Here is a 15061-nt window from a genome sequence, read left to right on the forward strand (position 1 = left end):
AGGGCCCCCAACTCTCCCACCAATCCCTACTGGTCGAGTCCTCCCTTAAACGCTCTCATCCCTCCCAGGTCTACGCCTCTGTACCGCCGGGCCGAGAGGGGAGAACGATGGACAAATTTGGTAGAAAATTCTACCAAAACTCCATGATGGCGTCACGGGTGCTAAACTACAACTTCTTTTTCTCTTCCTATCTGGAGTTCTTCTTGCCGGTACTCCGCAAGTTCACTCCGTTCATAGACAACCAAGCTCGATTCGAGTTCGAGGAAGTGGTAGCCTCCCTCTCCCAATTACGCCTCCAGCTGATGCAATCCTCCTTCGATGCATTCGAACTCTCGGCACGCGCCGCCGCAAGCGCGGTAGCTATGCGTCGCCTGGCATGGCTCCGTACTATCGATATGGATCCCAACCTACAGGACAGACTCGCCAACGTACCATGTGCTGGAGCTGACCTGTTCGATGAGTCTATCGAAACTGTTACCAAAAAGCTGTCGGATCATGAAAAATCCTTTCAATCCATCCTACGGCCCAAACCCAAACCTCAACAGTCTCGACCTTCCAGGCCACCCCTGATTTACCAGCGGCGTTACATGCCCAGACAAACGCCTGCTGCGAGACAGCCTGCGAAGAGACAACCTCCCCAGAAGTCTCAGCAAAAACTCCAGCCACCGGCTGTACCTAAGGCTCCCCAGCCCTTTTGACGCCCCTCCCGGGAGCATAACCTCGGCCTCTCCCATAGGGGGCCGCCTCCATCTTTTTTACCACCGATGGGAGGCCATAACCACGGACCTATGGGTCCTCTCCATCATAAGAGAAGGATACTCTCTTCAATTCCACCGGGTCCCCCCGGACCATCCTCCAAGAGAGTATCCTTCAAGCTCGACGCAGACCGCCCTTCTTCTTCAGGAAGTCCAAACCTTACTTCAGCTTCGGGCGGTCGAGCCGGTCCCGTCAGACCAATTGAACCGAGGGTTTTACTCCCGGTACTTCCTCGTCCCGAAGAAAACGGGCGATCTGCGACCCATTTTAGACCTTCGGGCCCTCAACAAGTTCCTGGTCAAAGAGAAGTTTCGCATGTTGACTTTGGCTTCTCTATACCCCCTCCTCGAGCAGAACAACTGGTTATGCTCCCTGGATCTCAAGGAGGCCTACACTCACATCCCCATTCACCCGGCCTCCCGAAAGTTCCTCAGATTTCGAGTGGGAAATCTGCACCTACAGTATCGAGTGCTACCATTCGGCCTATCTTCGTCCCCCAGAGTCTTCACAAAGTGCCTGGTGGTAGTGGCCGCAGCACTCCGGGACAGGGGTCTACAGGTGTTTCCATACCTCGACGACTGGCTCATCAAGGCCCCGTCAGCCCCAGAGGTCACTTCGGCGGCCTTGGCTACAACCTACTTCCTCCAGAATTTGGGCTTCGAGATCAACTTCTCCAAGTCTCATCTACAACCCACCCAGTCCCTCCCCTTCATCGGAGCGGTCCTGGACACCACCCGACTCCGAGCATTCCTGCCCCGGCAACGCATGGAGTCTCTTCTTCATCTCTGCCAGTCGGTGGCTACTCGCCAAACCCTACCGGCGAGACAACTGATGGTGCTCCTGGGCCATATGGCCTCCACAGTACACGTGACACCCTTTGCCAGACTCCACCTCAGGATCCCCCAGTGGACCCTGGCATCACAGTGGAATCAGACATCAGTTTTAATAATAATCTTGTCATTTATAGCTAATGAGACATATGATCAAGAAATTGTTTTATTTTACTTTTGCGATTATGATGAACAAACCGAGGGCCTCAAAATAGTACCTGGTGGGCTGCATGTGGCCCCCGGGCTATGAGTTTGAGACCACTGTACTAAGCCAAATTCATAAAGTTAAAGAGTAATAACTCACCTGGACCAGATGGTATACATCCCAGGGTACTGAAAGAACTCAAAACATAAAATTGCTGATCTGCTGTTGGTGATCTGTAAAAATCATCTGTAGCAGTGTTCTTCAACCACCGGTCCATGGACCAGTGTCGATCCACAGAAATTTCCTGCCGGTCCACAGGGCCAGCATGTGCATCAGGCCCCAAACAGTGTTCTTCAACCGCCGGTCCACAGTGCGATCAATGTGGTGTTATCTTCGAGCCAGCTCCCTCTTCCTAACTGAATCAGTGCACAAAGCCACGGGCAGTGGCTCCTACGGGCATCCTTCGACTGAAACGGAAGCCTTCTCTCTGATGTTTCAACGTCAGAGGGAAGGCTTCCAGATGAGGCACGGGACGTGCAAGGTGCAATTAGTACTGTTGTGGGGGCAGGGTCTGGGGTGGAGATTGGGTAGAGAAGGGCGGGGTCTGGCCCACGACTTAGCCCAATGTTCTTCAACTGCCGGTCCACGGACCGATGCCGGTCCACGGAATAATTCTTTTATTTTTGCCGGTCCATAGATATAAAAAGGTTGAAAAACACTGATCTGTACCACCTGAAAATTGAAGGGTGACCGATGTTAACACCAATTTTTAAAAAGGGTTCCAGGGGAGATCTGTGAAATTACAGACCAGTAACATAGACTTCGGTGCCAGGCAAAATAGTGGAAACTATTATAAAAACTAAAATTGCAGAACACGTAGACAAACATGATTTATTGAGACAAGAGTCTGCATGGGTTCAGCCAAGGGAGATCTTGCCTTACCAATATGCTTGACTTCTTTTAAAGGTGTGAATAAACATGTGGATAAAGTGAGCCAGTTGATGTAGTTTATCTAGATTTTCAAAATGCTTTTGACAAAGTTCCTCATGAGAGACTCCTGAGAAAATTGAAGAGTCATGGGATGGGAAGCAATGTTCGGTTGTGGATTAGGAATTGGTTATCAGTCAGAAAACAGAGGTTAGGGTTAAATGGCCAATTTCCTCAATGCAGGAGGGTAAATAGTAGAGTGCTGCAGGGATCTGTTCTGGAACTGGTGCTATTTAACTTATTTATAAATGATCTAGAAATTGGAATGATGAGTGAGGTGATTAAATTTAAAGATGACACTAGACTGTTCAAAGTTGTTAAAACGCATGCAGATTGTGAAAAGTTACAGGCAGATCTTAGAAAATTGGAGGACTGGGCGTCCAAGTTGCAGATGAAATTTAATGTGGACAAATGCAAAGTGATGTACATAGGGAAGAATAACCCAAATCTTAGTTACCAGATGCTAGGATCCACGTTGGGGGAGTCAGCACTCAAGAAAAATATCTGGGTATCATTGTAAACAATATGCTGAAACCTTCTGCCCAATGTGCAGCAGCGGTCCAAAGTGCAAACAAGATGCTTGGAATCATTAGAAAAGGGATGGTAAACAAGACTAAGAATGTTTTATAATGCTTCTGTATCGTTCCATGGTGTGATTTCGCCTTGAGAATTGTGTTCAGTTCTGGTTGCCTTATCTCAAAAAAGATATAAGTAGAACTAGTGGGCTGAAGGAAGGTGGTATTATGCCCCTTTAGCGATATGATTGAGGAGGGGGGACGGGGGTTCATGAGCAATACTAGATGGATAGGGGAGGAGTGTGAGTGTGTTGTCATGCTCACGTAGGGATTGGGTTGTCCCTACGCAGGGCTAACGTGTGATTACATGTCTAATCTAGGCAAAATGAGGGCATGTGGGTACTTACGCACCTAACTGTGTTTGTTAAACCTAGAACTGCAAGGTATTGGTGGAATAGAAGTCACTAATGTAATGTAATGTTAATGTTTGATTCTGTTTATATTTCTGCTGGGTATTCCACCTGTGATCAACAGTTTACTACAGATTTGTAATGTGATTCCTTTTTCCATGTATGTGTTCACCCAGATGCTATCATAAAAATAATAATAATAATAAAAAAGAACTAGAAAAGATTCAAAGAGCAACCAAGATGATAAAAAGGATGGAACTCCGCTCATATAAGAAAATCTCATATAAGAAAAGACTAAAGGTTAAGAGTCTTCAGCTGGAAAAGACACAAAGTCTATAAAATCCTGAGTTGTAGAACAGGTACAAGAGGATTGATTTTTACTCCTTCAAAAATTACAAAGACTAGGGGACATTTGATGAAGTAACAGGGAGATACTTTAAAAAACAGTAGGAGGAAATATTTTTTCACTCGGAAAAGAGTTAAGCTCTAGAACAGTGGTTCCCAACCCTGTCCCGGAGGACCACCAGCCAGTCAGGTTTTCAGGATAGTCCTAATGAATATGCATGGAGCAGATTTGCATGCCTGGCACCTCCATTATATGCAAATCTCTCTCATGCATATTCATTAGGGTTATCCCAAAAACCTGACTGGCTGGTGGTCCTCCAGGACAGGGTTGGGAAACACTGCTCTAGAACACATTTTCAGAGGATGTAAGCATGGTTAACATAGCTGGTTTTAAAAAAAGGTTTGGACAAGTTCCTGGAGGAAAATCCATTGTCTGCTATTGAGACAGACATGGGGGAAGCCACTGTTTGCCCTAGATTGATAGTATGGAATGTTGCTACTATTTGGGTTTTTGCCAATTACTTGTGAGCTGGATTGACCACTGTGAAAACAGGATACTAAGCTTCATGGACCATGGGTCAGACCCAGAAAGGCTATTATTATGCTCTTATGTATAAACTTTACACAATACAGCTGCAAGGTTTCTCTGCAGAGCAGGTTGAATGATCTTTTTACTCCTCTGCTTAAATCCCTCCATTGGCTTCCAATCTCCTTTCATATGAGGGCTGTTCAAAAAGTATCAGACCTTTATTCATAAAAAATACTCATATTCAGATACAACAATCTTATACTAATCTCCTTCAAAGAAGTCCCCTTGGGCTGCCACCCACTTCTTCCAACAGTTCTGCCACTGTCGGAAGCAGCACTGGACTGCCTCTTTTGAGATTGGTCCGTCACATTCTGCATGATGTCTTCTCTTGACTGAAATCTGGGGCATTTTCAGCTTGTGGAAAAGCCAGAAGTCATATGGAGTTATGTCGGGAGAGTAGGGAGCCTAAGGAATCACAGGTGTGTTGTGTTTAGCCAGAAAACTCCGTATCAAATGTGAAGAATGGGCAGGTTCGTTAACAGCTGTGGCACGAACTTCGCTGAAATTCTCCTGAAGCCCAAATCCTCAGTCAAAATGGAATGAACGGCTGATGCTCGCCTCGTCTGCAAGTTCTCTGATCATGATTCAACGATCCTGCATCACCAGGTCCTCACTTGGTCAATCTCAAGAGTCTGACAGTAGAGAGTTGCGCGGGGACAGAAATCCCACCCATCCCCATGAGGAATCCCACCCGTCCCCACCCCGCACCCGCGAGAAATCCCCTCCGTCCCCACCCATCCCCGCGAGGAATCACCTCCGTCCCCACCCGTCCCTATAAACTACAGAAATAGTTATTTCATTTAATTATGCTACTGAATTAAAGGCTCTGGTAGAAACCCATTTACAAATAAGCAAAAAGACTTTATTAATTTGGAAATATTAATTGGGAAGAATACATACTTTGTAAACGGGTTTCTACCAGAGCCTCTAATGTTTATAAATTTTTATTAACACAACTAATATACTACTTTATCCTAAAGCAAAAAAAAAAAAAATAAAGAAATAGAATAGAATTTTTTTTCTTACCTTTGTTGCCTGGTTTCTGCTTTCCTCATATTCTCATTCAATTCCTTCCATCCACTGTCTCTCTTCTCTCTGTGTTTTCCATTTGCTCTGTTACTGTGCCTCCCTTTCTCCCCCCTTCCAAATTGGTCTGGCACCCATCTTCTTCCCTCCGCTCCCCCCATAGTCTGGCATCTCTGTCTTCTTCCCTGCCAGCGTCTTCTCCCCACTCTCTCTTCCCCATTTCCTTTCAGCGTTCTTCTCCACCCCATCTTCCCCATGTCCTGTCAGCATCCTTCTCCCCCCTCTGTCTTCCCCATGTGCTTTCAGTGTCCTTCTCCCCCCTCTGTCTTCCCCATGTGCTTTCAGTGTCCTTCTCCCCCCTCTGTCTTCCCCATGTGCTTTCAGTGTCCTTCTCCCCCCTCTGTCTTCCCCATGTCCTTTCAGCGTCCTTCTCCCCCCTCCGTCTTCCCCATGTCCTTTCAGCATCCTTCTCCCCCCCATCTTCCCCATGTCCTTTTAGCATCCTTCTCCCCCCGTCTTCCCCATGTCCTTTCAGCGTTCTTCTCCACCCCTTTGTCTTCCCCATGTGCTTTCAGCGTTCTTCTCCACCCCTTTGTCTTCCCCATGTCCTTTCAGAGTCCTTCTCCCCCCTCAGTTTTACCTTAAGCACCTTTTCCTCTCCACTCCACCTTTCCTCCCTTTCTCCCTCCCTGCCCCTTACCTTTGTGGCGCTTAACCACCCGACTGACAACAGAACAAGCCCGGTCCAACAAACCTCCCTGCCCTGTAGCCTCGAATCTAAATTACCTTCTTACAGCAGCTGGAGTATTGAAGCTGCAGTAAGAAAGTAATTTAAATTCGCGGCTACTGGGCAGGGAGGTTTGATGGACCGGGCCTGTTGTCGGTCGGTCAGGGGACCTGGATGGCTATGCTGTACCCGGGGCGGACCGCCCCCCGCCTTGTACCACTGCCTTTTCCCTGCCTGCCCTGCTGCAGCACACAGCCGAATGGAAGTCTTCACGATGTCAGCGCTGACGTCAGAGGGAGGGAGGGCTTTGCTTAAGCCCTCCCTCCGACGTCAGCGCTGACATCAGGAAGACTTCCATTTGGCTGTGTGCGGCAGGGCAGATAGGGAGACGAGCCTCGCGGCTGAATACATCCAGCCCCGCAAGAACCCCGCGACCCTCGGAGGCGTCCCCACGGGATCCCCGTGACCTGAAGGGGGAACCCACGGGATCCCCGTCGTCCCCGTGCAGCTCTCTACCTGACAGAACGTGCTTCACTCTCCACTGATGTGCGGCCATCTCTGAAGAGGTTATACCACTCCTTTATCTGTGTGGTGCCTATTGCTTCATCCCCGAAGGCCTGTTGAATCTTGCGAATTGTTTCCACTTGGGAATTGCCAAACTTTACACAAAATTTAATGCAGTAGCATTGTTCAACTTTTTCTGTCATTTTGTCAAAAATTAAAATCGGATGGCGCTCACTTACTTACTTCCTCACTCATCAGCGGTCTGCCGGCGACTGACTACTTCTGTAGGCGTTAAAAAATTCAAGCATGCGCATTAGGATTGGCTACACACATGCACCAAACCATGCCTCCCTAGCTTTATTTGTTTACGCAAGAAAAATTAAGGTCTGATTCTTTTTGAACAGCCCCCGTATGCAGTTTAATCTACTTTGCTTTACTCATAAAGCACTTAATTTAGGGATCTTTCTTATCTTTCAAGTTTCATATCCTCTTACACTTTATATAGGTCACTTAGTTCCATAGACGCACATCGGTTTGTATTTCCCTCCCTCCCTCCCCCAGTCAGAAGTCTATTACGAATCCACCAGACATTCAGCTTTTTTTTGTGTGTCCTAGGCTTTGGAATAATTTACCACAATCCACTTAGAGAGCTATTAAAACACACACTTTTTTTTTTTTTCTTCTAAGTCTTACGGCTGATTTCTTGAGAACACTTCTTTTGGAAACTAATGATATTTTTATAATTTAACATTTTTTTTGTTTTCTTTGTGTAATGGTTGTTTACAAATTGGGAGTTATTTTCTTGTTACATATTAGTCTATACACCACTTTAACCTTTGTAAAGGTAGTATAGTAAGTTTTAAATAAAATAATAACTGAAGGAAGTGTTGAGGTATGTGTATGTAAATTGGTGCTTTGCTATAGGTACAGTAATGGCTGAGTGTACAAAACATGTTGCTTTGTATATATCTGTGAGGTTGTATATGATATATAGCTGGGGCTATGTGGCAGCATGATATGCAGTGGCATTCTTTCAGCAGGGTGGGTCTCTCTTAGCTCTTTACAATATTCTTTTTAGCTGATTATAAGCATAACCAGTTTGCAATTTCAGGAAATGACTTCAGGAGCTGTGAGTTAATTTTCCAGAAAAAGAAAATCTCCAAAATGTTCAGAGTGATCTATTGTGCCCTGCATAACCCCTCCCAGTGTGTGCTCTGTTTTTCTCCCTGTTCAGCTCTCTTTCATTTCCTCCATCTTTCCCTTCTGATCCCCTGTAGCATCTGTTTTACATGGGAATGTTGAAACTCAATAGGATATATGATAGGGTTTGAGAAAATCAGATGCAAGGGACTCAGGGAAGTATCTCTGTAGTCCTAGAGGCAATTCATGTCCTCTGATCTTGAAGTGCCATATTGGAGTGAATTTAGCATAGTAACCCAAACCCTTCATACTGAAAGCATGCTTCTGTGAAGGATGACTCCATTGACTTTTATTATCTGACTTTCTAGATAGCTTACCATAATATCATCATAAAAGTGGAGGTATCATTCTGGATTTCTTAATGATGTCAGTTCTTCGTTTATTTAAAATTTTTTCCTCCACTCTTTAGATGATTTATGATGAAGTGACTGGCCTTGACCGCTTAGTGGTTAGTAAGAGCCAATAAATCTCCCCTATTGACCATAATAAATATAGCAGTTTTCAAATATACAGTGAAACAGAATGAAAAGCAGAGGGGTACATGAAATTCCCAAGTAAAGAATAGTCAAATTTTACTTTTGTCATCAGACAAAAGTCTGTCCTATACTTATAAAAGTGTCACTTAAGACTTCTGCCTTCTAAATTGGAGGTGGGTAAACTCTGTTCTCAAGGGTCACAACAGTTGAATGGTCAGGATTAGGGAATGACACAGGGCCAAATTTTTCCCTGTCTCCGCAGGAACTCAATTTCCCTGTCCCATCTCCATGGGTTTTGTCGCTGTCCCTGCCCCATTCCTGTAAGCTCTGTCTTAACTGCACAAACCTAAAACATTTATGATTTTAAAGTGTTTGACTTTGTGCAGATGAGGACAGAGCTTGCAGAAATGAGGCAGAAAAAGAACTCGCTGGGATGGGAAAAAGAGTTTCTGTAGGGAAGGGGAAAAATTTGTCCCCCTGTCATTCTCTATTCTGGATTTCTATAATTAATATGCATAAGATATATTTGCTTCAGTGGAGATAGTACATGCTAATATATCGCATGCATATTCATTGTAGGAATTTTGCATACCCAACTAGGTTGTCGTCCTCAAGAACCAAGTTTTTCCACCCTATTCTAACACACCCTGTATGGCAGGGAGCAGCATGCACAAAAATAACTTTCTGTGAGATGCAGTAAAAGTGACTATATTGACCTTGTCACTTACAGGTATGACACTGGAAAAGATGGCTATATTGATCTGATGGAACTGAAGCTTATGATGGAAAAGTTGGGAGCCCCTCAGACCCACTTGGGACTGAAGAACATGATCAAGGAGGTGGATGAGGACTTTGATAATAAACTGAGTTTCCGTGAGGTGAGTTAGCAAGATATAGTATTGTTCTGTCTCCTTGTCATTTGTGCAGTATCTACTTACTTAAGCACAGATGACAAAAATGTGGATGTTGGATATAGAAGAAAAGAGGAACTTATTGATCCAAGATTCACATGTTCTCAAGGTGCCTATCCTCAAGAGAAAAAGTATCTTTGAATACCAGCAGAGAAAACAAGGGAAAATGAAAGAGCCCTTGATCCTATAGGATCCTTCTATAATTCTTCTCTAATTCTGATTATACACCTGTGTCATGCAGATAATAGTATAACATACTAGCTGTTTTTACTCAGTATTGAAGTGTTCAAAACCAGATTTTGCTGTCTCTAGATGTCTGTGGATTTCTTATGTTGGTACAGAGCAAAGGTGTTGGTAATGGTTTTGGATTTCTCCAGAACTGTTAAAAATTTACTGGGCTCCCCTATTTCTAATCACTTCTTCAGAATTTTGTTTCTCAGAGAAGTCCACCTGTCAGCTTTGCATTCTTGGTGGCAGTGCTTCCTTAAGGATTGGCCAGATGTGTGCAAATATTGTGTGTGTGTGTGAACGACAAGTTCTAAAAACTTTTTTCTGTATGGGCAACAATTTCTAAAAAACAGATTTGCAAATATTTTTATGAGTGACCATGTAAAATCTATGAGCAATGCTCCTAGAATGTGTGAGCAGTTGCTTAAGTGTTCGGCTTAGAGGACCACTGGATTTGCTCTCTTGATCCTTAGTGTCACAGTCTAACATTCTCTTTTCTCATATGTAAAGTTTGGCATATTATTTTCATATCTTTTTTTTTTCCCTCCAATAAGTGGTTACACTAAGAGAGGCCTGCCTGGTGAACACAAGATGCTAGAGATCGCTCATCTTTCTAAAAGGGGCATTTCCCTCTTCTGCTACCAGACTTCCAGCATATCCACACTGGAATCTCCCCACCACAATACTCCCTGAGCAGTTGCTCTGAGGGTGGAGCTTCTAAAGCAGCTGAGCTTGGGCTAATTGTGGTAAATGACAAATGCTGTGGGATAGGCTGAAAATAGAGAACAGCAGGCTAGCAACAGCTGTTTTGAGTAAGCATTCTGTCCCATTGTAATTCAGAGAAATTAACGTTTCTCAGGGGTCCATGATTCTGTAGAATAAGGCAGTTTGACTCTGAGTATTTGAAACTATCATATGCTACAATCCCTGAGGTCACTGAAGGAGCATTGTTCCATTCAGTGCCTACTGTACTGTAGTTGCTATATTAGTCCATTTGAAAATGTGGGAATAAATATCAACAAACACAACATGAATAAAGTAGTGTCACTTTTTTATTATTTTAATAATCCATTCCCTGACTAAGTTTTATTGTTTGGGTGTTTCACTCCATCAGGTTGAACCAGAAAGAAAAATAACAGGTAATAGTTATAACAACAGGTAATAGTTGTTTTTGACCTGATGGAAGGAGGTAAGTCCTAAAAGCCAGTCAAGAAATGAATTAATTTAATATTACCTTATGTTTTGTTTGACACTTATTTTTCTGTATGTATTATTTGTAAATCATTTGACATCTCAGTTCAGTTACAACTGCAACAAAATGGATGCCCTTAGAACACTGGTTCTCAAACCTGTCCTGTTGGAAGCCCAGACAGTCAGGTTTTCAGGATATCTGCAATGAATATTCATGAAATCAATTTGCATACACTGCCTAGTAAACTAGTGTCTGTAGAAAATAATGGCTGGATGTCATTTGTGAAAAAGAAAGCAATCCTTAGCCAGGATAAGAGGATGGAGCAAGTGGACTTAAAATGTTAAATAATAGCCAAGTCCAAGCCCTGTGACACTCAATATTCAAAGGGTAGTGTAGATAAATAAGTTTCAAGTTTTTCAAGTTTTATTTAAAATTTGATTAAACGCTTATAAAAAATTATAAGCGATATACATCGATTAAAATGAGAGGCAAGTAAAAAATGTACATTCACCAAAACTAGACTGACTAGAAACAAGTTGGAAAATAGGGAAGAACTACAATTTTATAGTAAAGGAGACATTTAAGGGATGAACAAAATGAGGGTTGAGTAAAAAACAAGGAAAAAAATAAAAACTAAGGAGCCCTAATGGTAAGTAAACTGAGTTTGCTAATACAGTACTCTAATCATAGTTTTCAAATGCATCCTTGAAAAGAAAACATTTGAGGGAGCCTTTAAATCTATTTAGAGTGGTCTCCTCCCTGATATAAATAGGCAGGGAGTTCCATAATTGGGGGACTGTAAATGAGAAAATCGTAGTGTGTCTCTTGTTGATCATCTTCAACAATGAAATGAAGAGAAGGTTTGCTCATTTGATCTAAGAGCCCTTAGTGAGCAGTATGATATAAGCAGTTTATCGAGAAAGACAGGTAATTTAGATGATCTGATTTTGAAGGTTAAAAGAGCGAGTTTATATGGCAAGTTCTAACAGACAAATATGACTCGAGGAATGAGCCGCGAAATGGCAAATAAGGTTCAACGTGGATAAGTGCAAGGTGATGCATGTTGGTAACAAAAATCATATGCACGAATACAGGATGTCCAGTGCTATACTTGGAGAGAGCCCCCAGGAAAGAGACTTGGGAGTACTTTGTCACAATCCTAGCCCTAAAGCTCGGCTTGTGCCAGGAAAGGCAATGCCTAAACCTAGCCTGGCTGTAAAAAGAGCCAACCAGTGTGACAGAGCAAACTACAATAGAAAGGTAGGCTCTGAGTTGCCTCTTAAAACTCAGCTTACAAAACCCTGGGGATGTGAGGACTATGAGTGGAACAGCATAGATCAGCCCCAGAACAATTTCTCTGACTCAGCTAACTCCCAGCTGCAGGACTTGATTAGAAGTCCTATGAGAACTAAACAGAAGCTGCAGTCTGCCCTGCCCCCTTTTAGAACAGGGCGTGGTCGCCTCAATGCTCTTGAGGCTGCACTGAGGAGGAAGCAGTCAGTCTGCCCTGGGTCAGCCCAGGAAGGAGGTTTACAGGACTGCTCTCCTGAACCTCACCACTTGCAGGATGTTGAGATGGTGGATGCAGCCCCTGTCTCTGAAGCCAACCAGCCAGCTGAACCAGAGCCCATGGACTGCCTGGAAACTGTTATGAATACAGAAGCTTACTCCATGGAAGAAAGCTAAGTAACATTACTGGGTTTTTGTTGTGCTTAAGCTTGCAATCTTTTGGGCTTCTTTCAGTGGAACCTGTTTGCACCTGTGAGAAGCAAGTGAGCAGTGCAGAGCTCACTGCAAGGTGCCTGGAACTGGAAAACCTTTTTTCCAGGTTTATTTTTGCTGGACTGTTTGGTTTATGTTTTTGTTTTTTTTGAAAGTAAGAAAAGCTGCAATTTTGACTGTGTGCCTGGGATGGTAGTTTTGGGGAAGAATCCACATAATATCCTTGGTTGGGAATATGGGGCCATTTGTGGAATTCTGTTTTACACAGAGTTTAATTAGTGGATTCGGCTACTCCCCTCCCCCACCAACTACTGTTAAGTTGGTTGGGACCAAGCCTGCTTCTATCTAGGCTTGGGCACAGCACTGTCTTTATTTAAAGGAAGTGTTATAGCTTGTTACTGCCTGTTTGCCAATGGCAGAACTATTGGGACTGAACTCTTATACTTACCTGTGATACCTGCAAGAAAGGTATGAGTTGTTTGTTTTTACAACTCAGTTTTATTTTTCCAAGTTTTCTTGTGTTTATGAAAAGAATGGACTGAACCCTGTTCAGGATTGATAACCACAATAAAGTGGGGCTTTATTTTCACTTAAAACTGACTGTTTTGACCTGTTTTGTGCTTCTTTATTGCACTGAGGAACCAGCAGGACTTTCAGCCTTCTCTGGAAGCACGTAGGACGCAAGCTGTTCTGAGCGCTGACTGGAGCCAATCATATACACGGGCACCGGCAACGCCACAACTTGTAGACAAGTCACTGAAACTGTCCATGCAATGCACAGTGGCAGCGAATAGGGCAAACAGAATGATTAAGAAGGGGATCACAAACAGATCTGAAAAGTTATCATGCCGTTATACTGGGCCATGGTATGCCCCCACCTGGAATACTGCATCCAACACTGGTCGCCGTACGTGAAAAAGGACATAGTACTACTCGAAAGGGTCCAGAGAAATGCGACAAAAATGGTTAAGGGACTGGGAGAGTTGCCATACAACGAGAGGCTAGAGAAACTGGGCCTCTTCTCCCTTGGAAAGAGAAGACTGAGTGGGGACATGATCGAAACATTCAAGAAAATGAAGGGAATTGACTTAGTAGGGAAAGAGAGATTGTTTACCCTTTCCAAGGTGAAGAGAACGAGAGGGCACTCGCTAAAGTTAGAAGGGAAAAGATTCTGTACAAACGTAAGGAAGTTCTTCTTCACTCAGAGAGTGGTAGAAACCTGGAACGCTCTTCCGGAGGTTGTTATAGGAGAAAGCACCCTTCAGGGATTCAAGACAGGGTTGGATAAGTTCTACTGGATCAGAACATATGCAAGTAAGGCAGACTCAAATTGTGCTCTGCTCTTTGACCTAAGAGCCGCTGCATGAGCGGACTGCTGGGCACGATGGACCACTAGTCTAACCTAGCAGCGGCAAATCTTATGTTCTTATGACTCAATCCAAGTGAGCAGTGGGCACAGACAATGAACTCTCCACTTGTTTATTCCAAAAAAAAAGGGACAAACATCAACTGTGGACCCACACACAATTGATGTTTGTCCCTTTGTTTTGGAATAAACGAGTCTGTTTTTACATTCTTGATTTTTTTTTTTTTTTTTTTTTTTTGTGGAGTGTTCACTGTCCATTCCCACTGTTTTTTGTGTGATTTTGAACCTGTGGGTTCTTGTCCTGTTGGACTTTTGTTGATTGTACGTTCAATCCAAGTGAGAACAGTATCCTGGAACCCAAAATCAGATAGCCGATAAAACAACTTATGTAATTTTAGAGAAACAATGATAACTGATCTGACCAAGTCCAGGAATTCACTGGTTATACTCAAGACACAAGGCAAGTTTCTGTACTGTGCTGCTCTTGAAACCCAGACCGAGGAAGATGCAGTGTATTAAGAGGCTTATTTTCAAAGCACTTTGTATATCATAGTAACATATGGTACTCCATGTGTCTAAGTGCTTTGAAAATGAGCCCCAAAGTGTTTCAAGACTATTTTGAAGTTGAAACAATATCACTTTTTCTAAAACCTCAGAAAAGATTGGGATGCTTGAGAGTGGACAATAACTACATTGTCAAGTTCAAAATATCAATAAAGAAATTAAAAAAAAAAAAAAGAAGAGTCAAGAACAGTCTTTATTTAATAGGATGAATAAGAACATGTTTCCAGTAAGTAGGAACATATAGTAAATTTCAGCTTAGAATAAAGTATTATTATGAGTAGACAAACTAAGGCCCAGGAAGAATTATTGACCTATACAGAAGGAATGGGCCAAGAAGAGATAGACACCATAGAGTTTATCACCTTATCAAGGCAACATGTGGATAGCATTAAAGGACGAAGGAAAAATCACTTGATGCTCCTTCAGGATAATCAAGTTGCTATGGCTTATGTTAACAGACAGGGGGAAACCGGAGCCCTCCACTTATGCCGAGAAGCAGCAAAGATTGTGATTTTGTGATCAGCTGTAACATTCATATTCAAACCACTTACTACCTCACTGTTCAACA

At 43.3% G+C, this 15061-nt stretch overlaps 1 protein-coding gene across 1 annotated transcript in view; it reads left to right on the forward strand.

Annotated features, from left to right (window-relative positions):
* EFHD1 (EF-hand domain family member D1) overlaps positions 1 to 15061 on the forward strand; it is a 106582-nt gene that overhangs the window by 60630 nt on the left and 30891 nt on the right. Inside the window, exon 2 of the mRNA XM_033959248.1 lies at positions 9241 to 9388. Coding sequence (XP_033815139.1) covers positions 9241 to 9388 — 148 coding nt within the window. The remainder of the gene's footprint in view (positions 1 to 9240; positions 9389 to 15061) is intronic.

Source organism: Geotrypetes seraphini, chromosome 9, assembly GCF_902459505.1.
Source record: "Geotrypetes seraphini chromosome 9, aGeoSer1.1, whole genome shotgun sequence".
NCBI classification, from domain to species: Eukaryota; Metazoa; Chordata; class Amphibia; order Gymnophiona; family Dermophiidae; genus Geotrypetes; species Geotrypetes seraphini.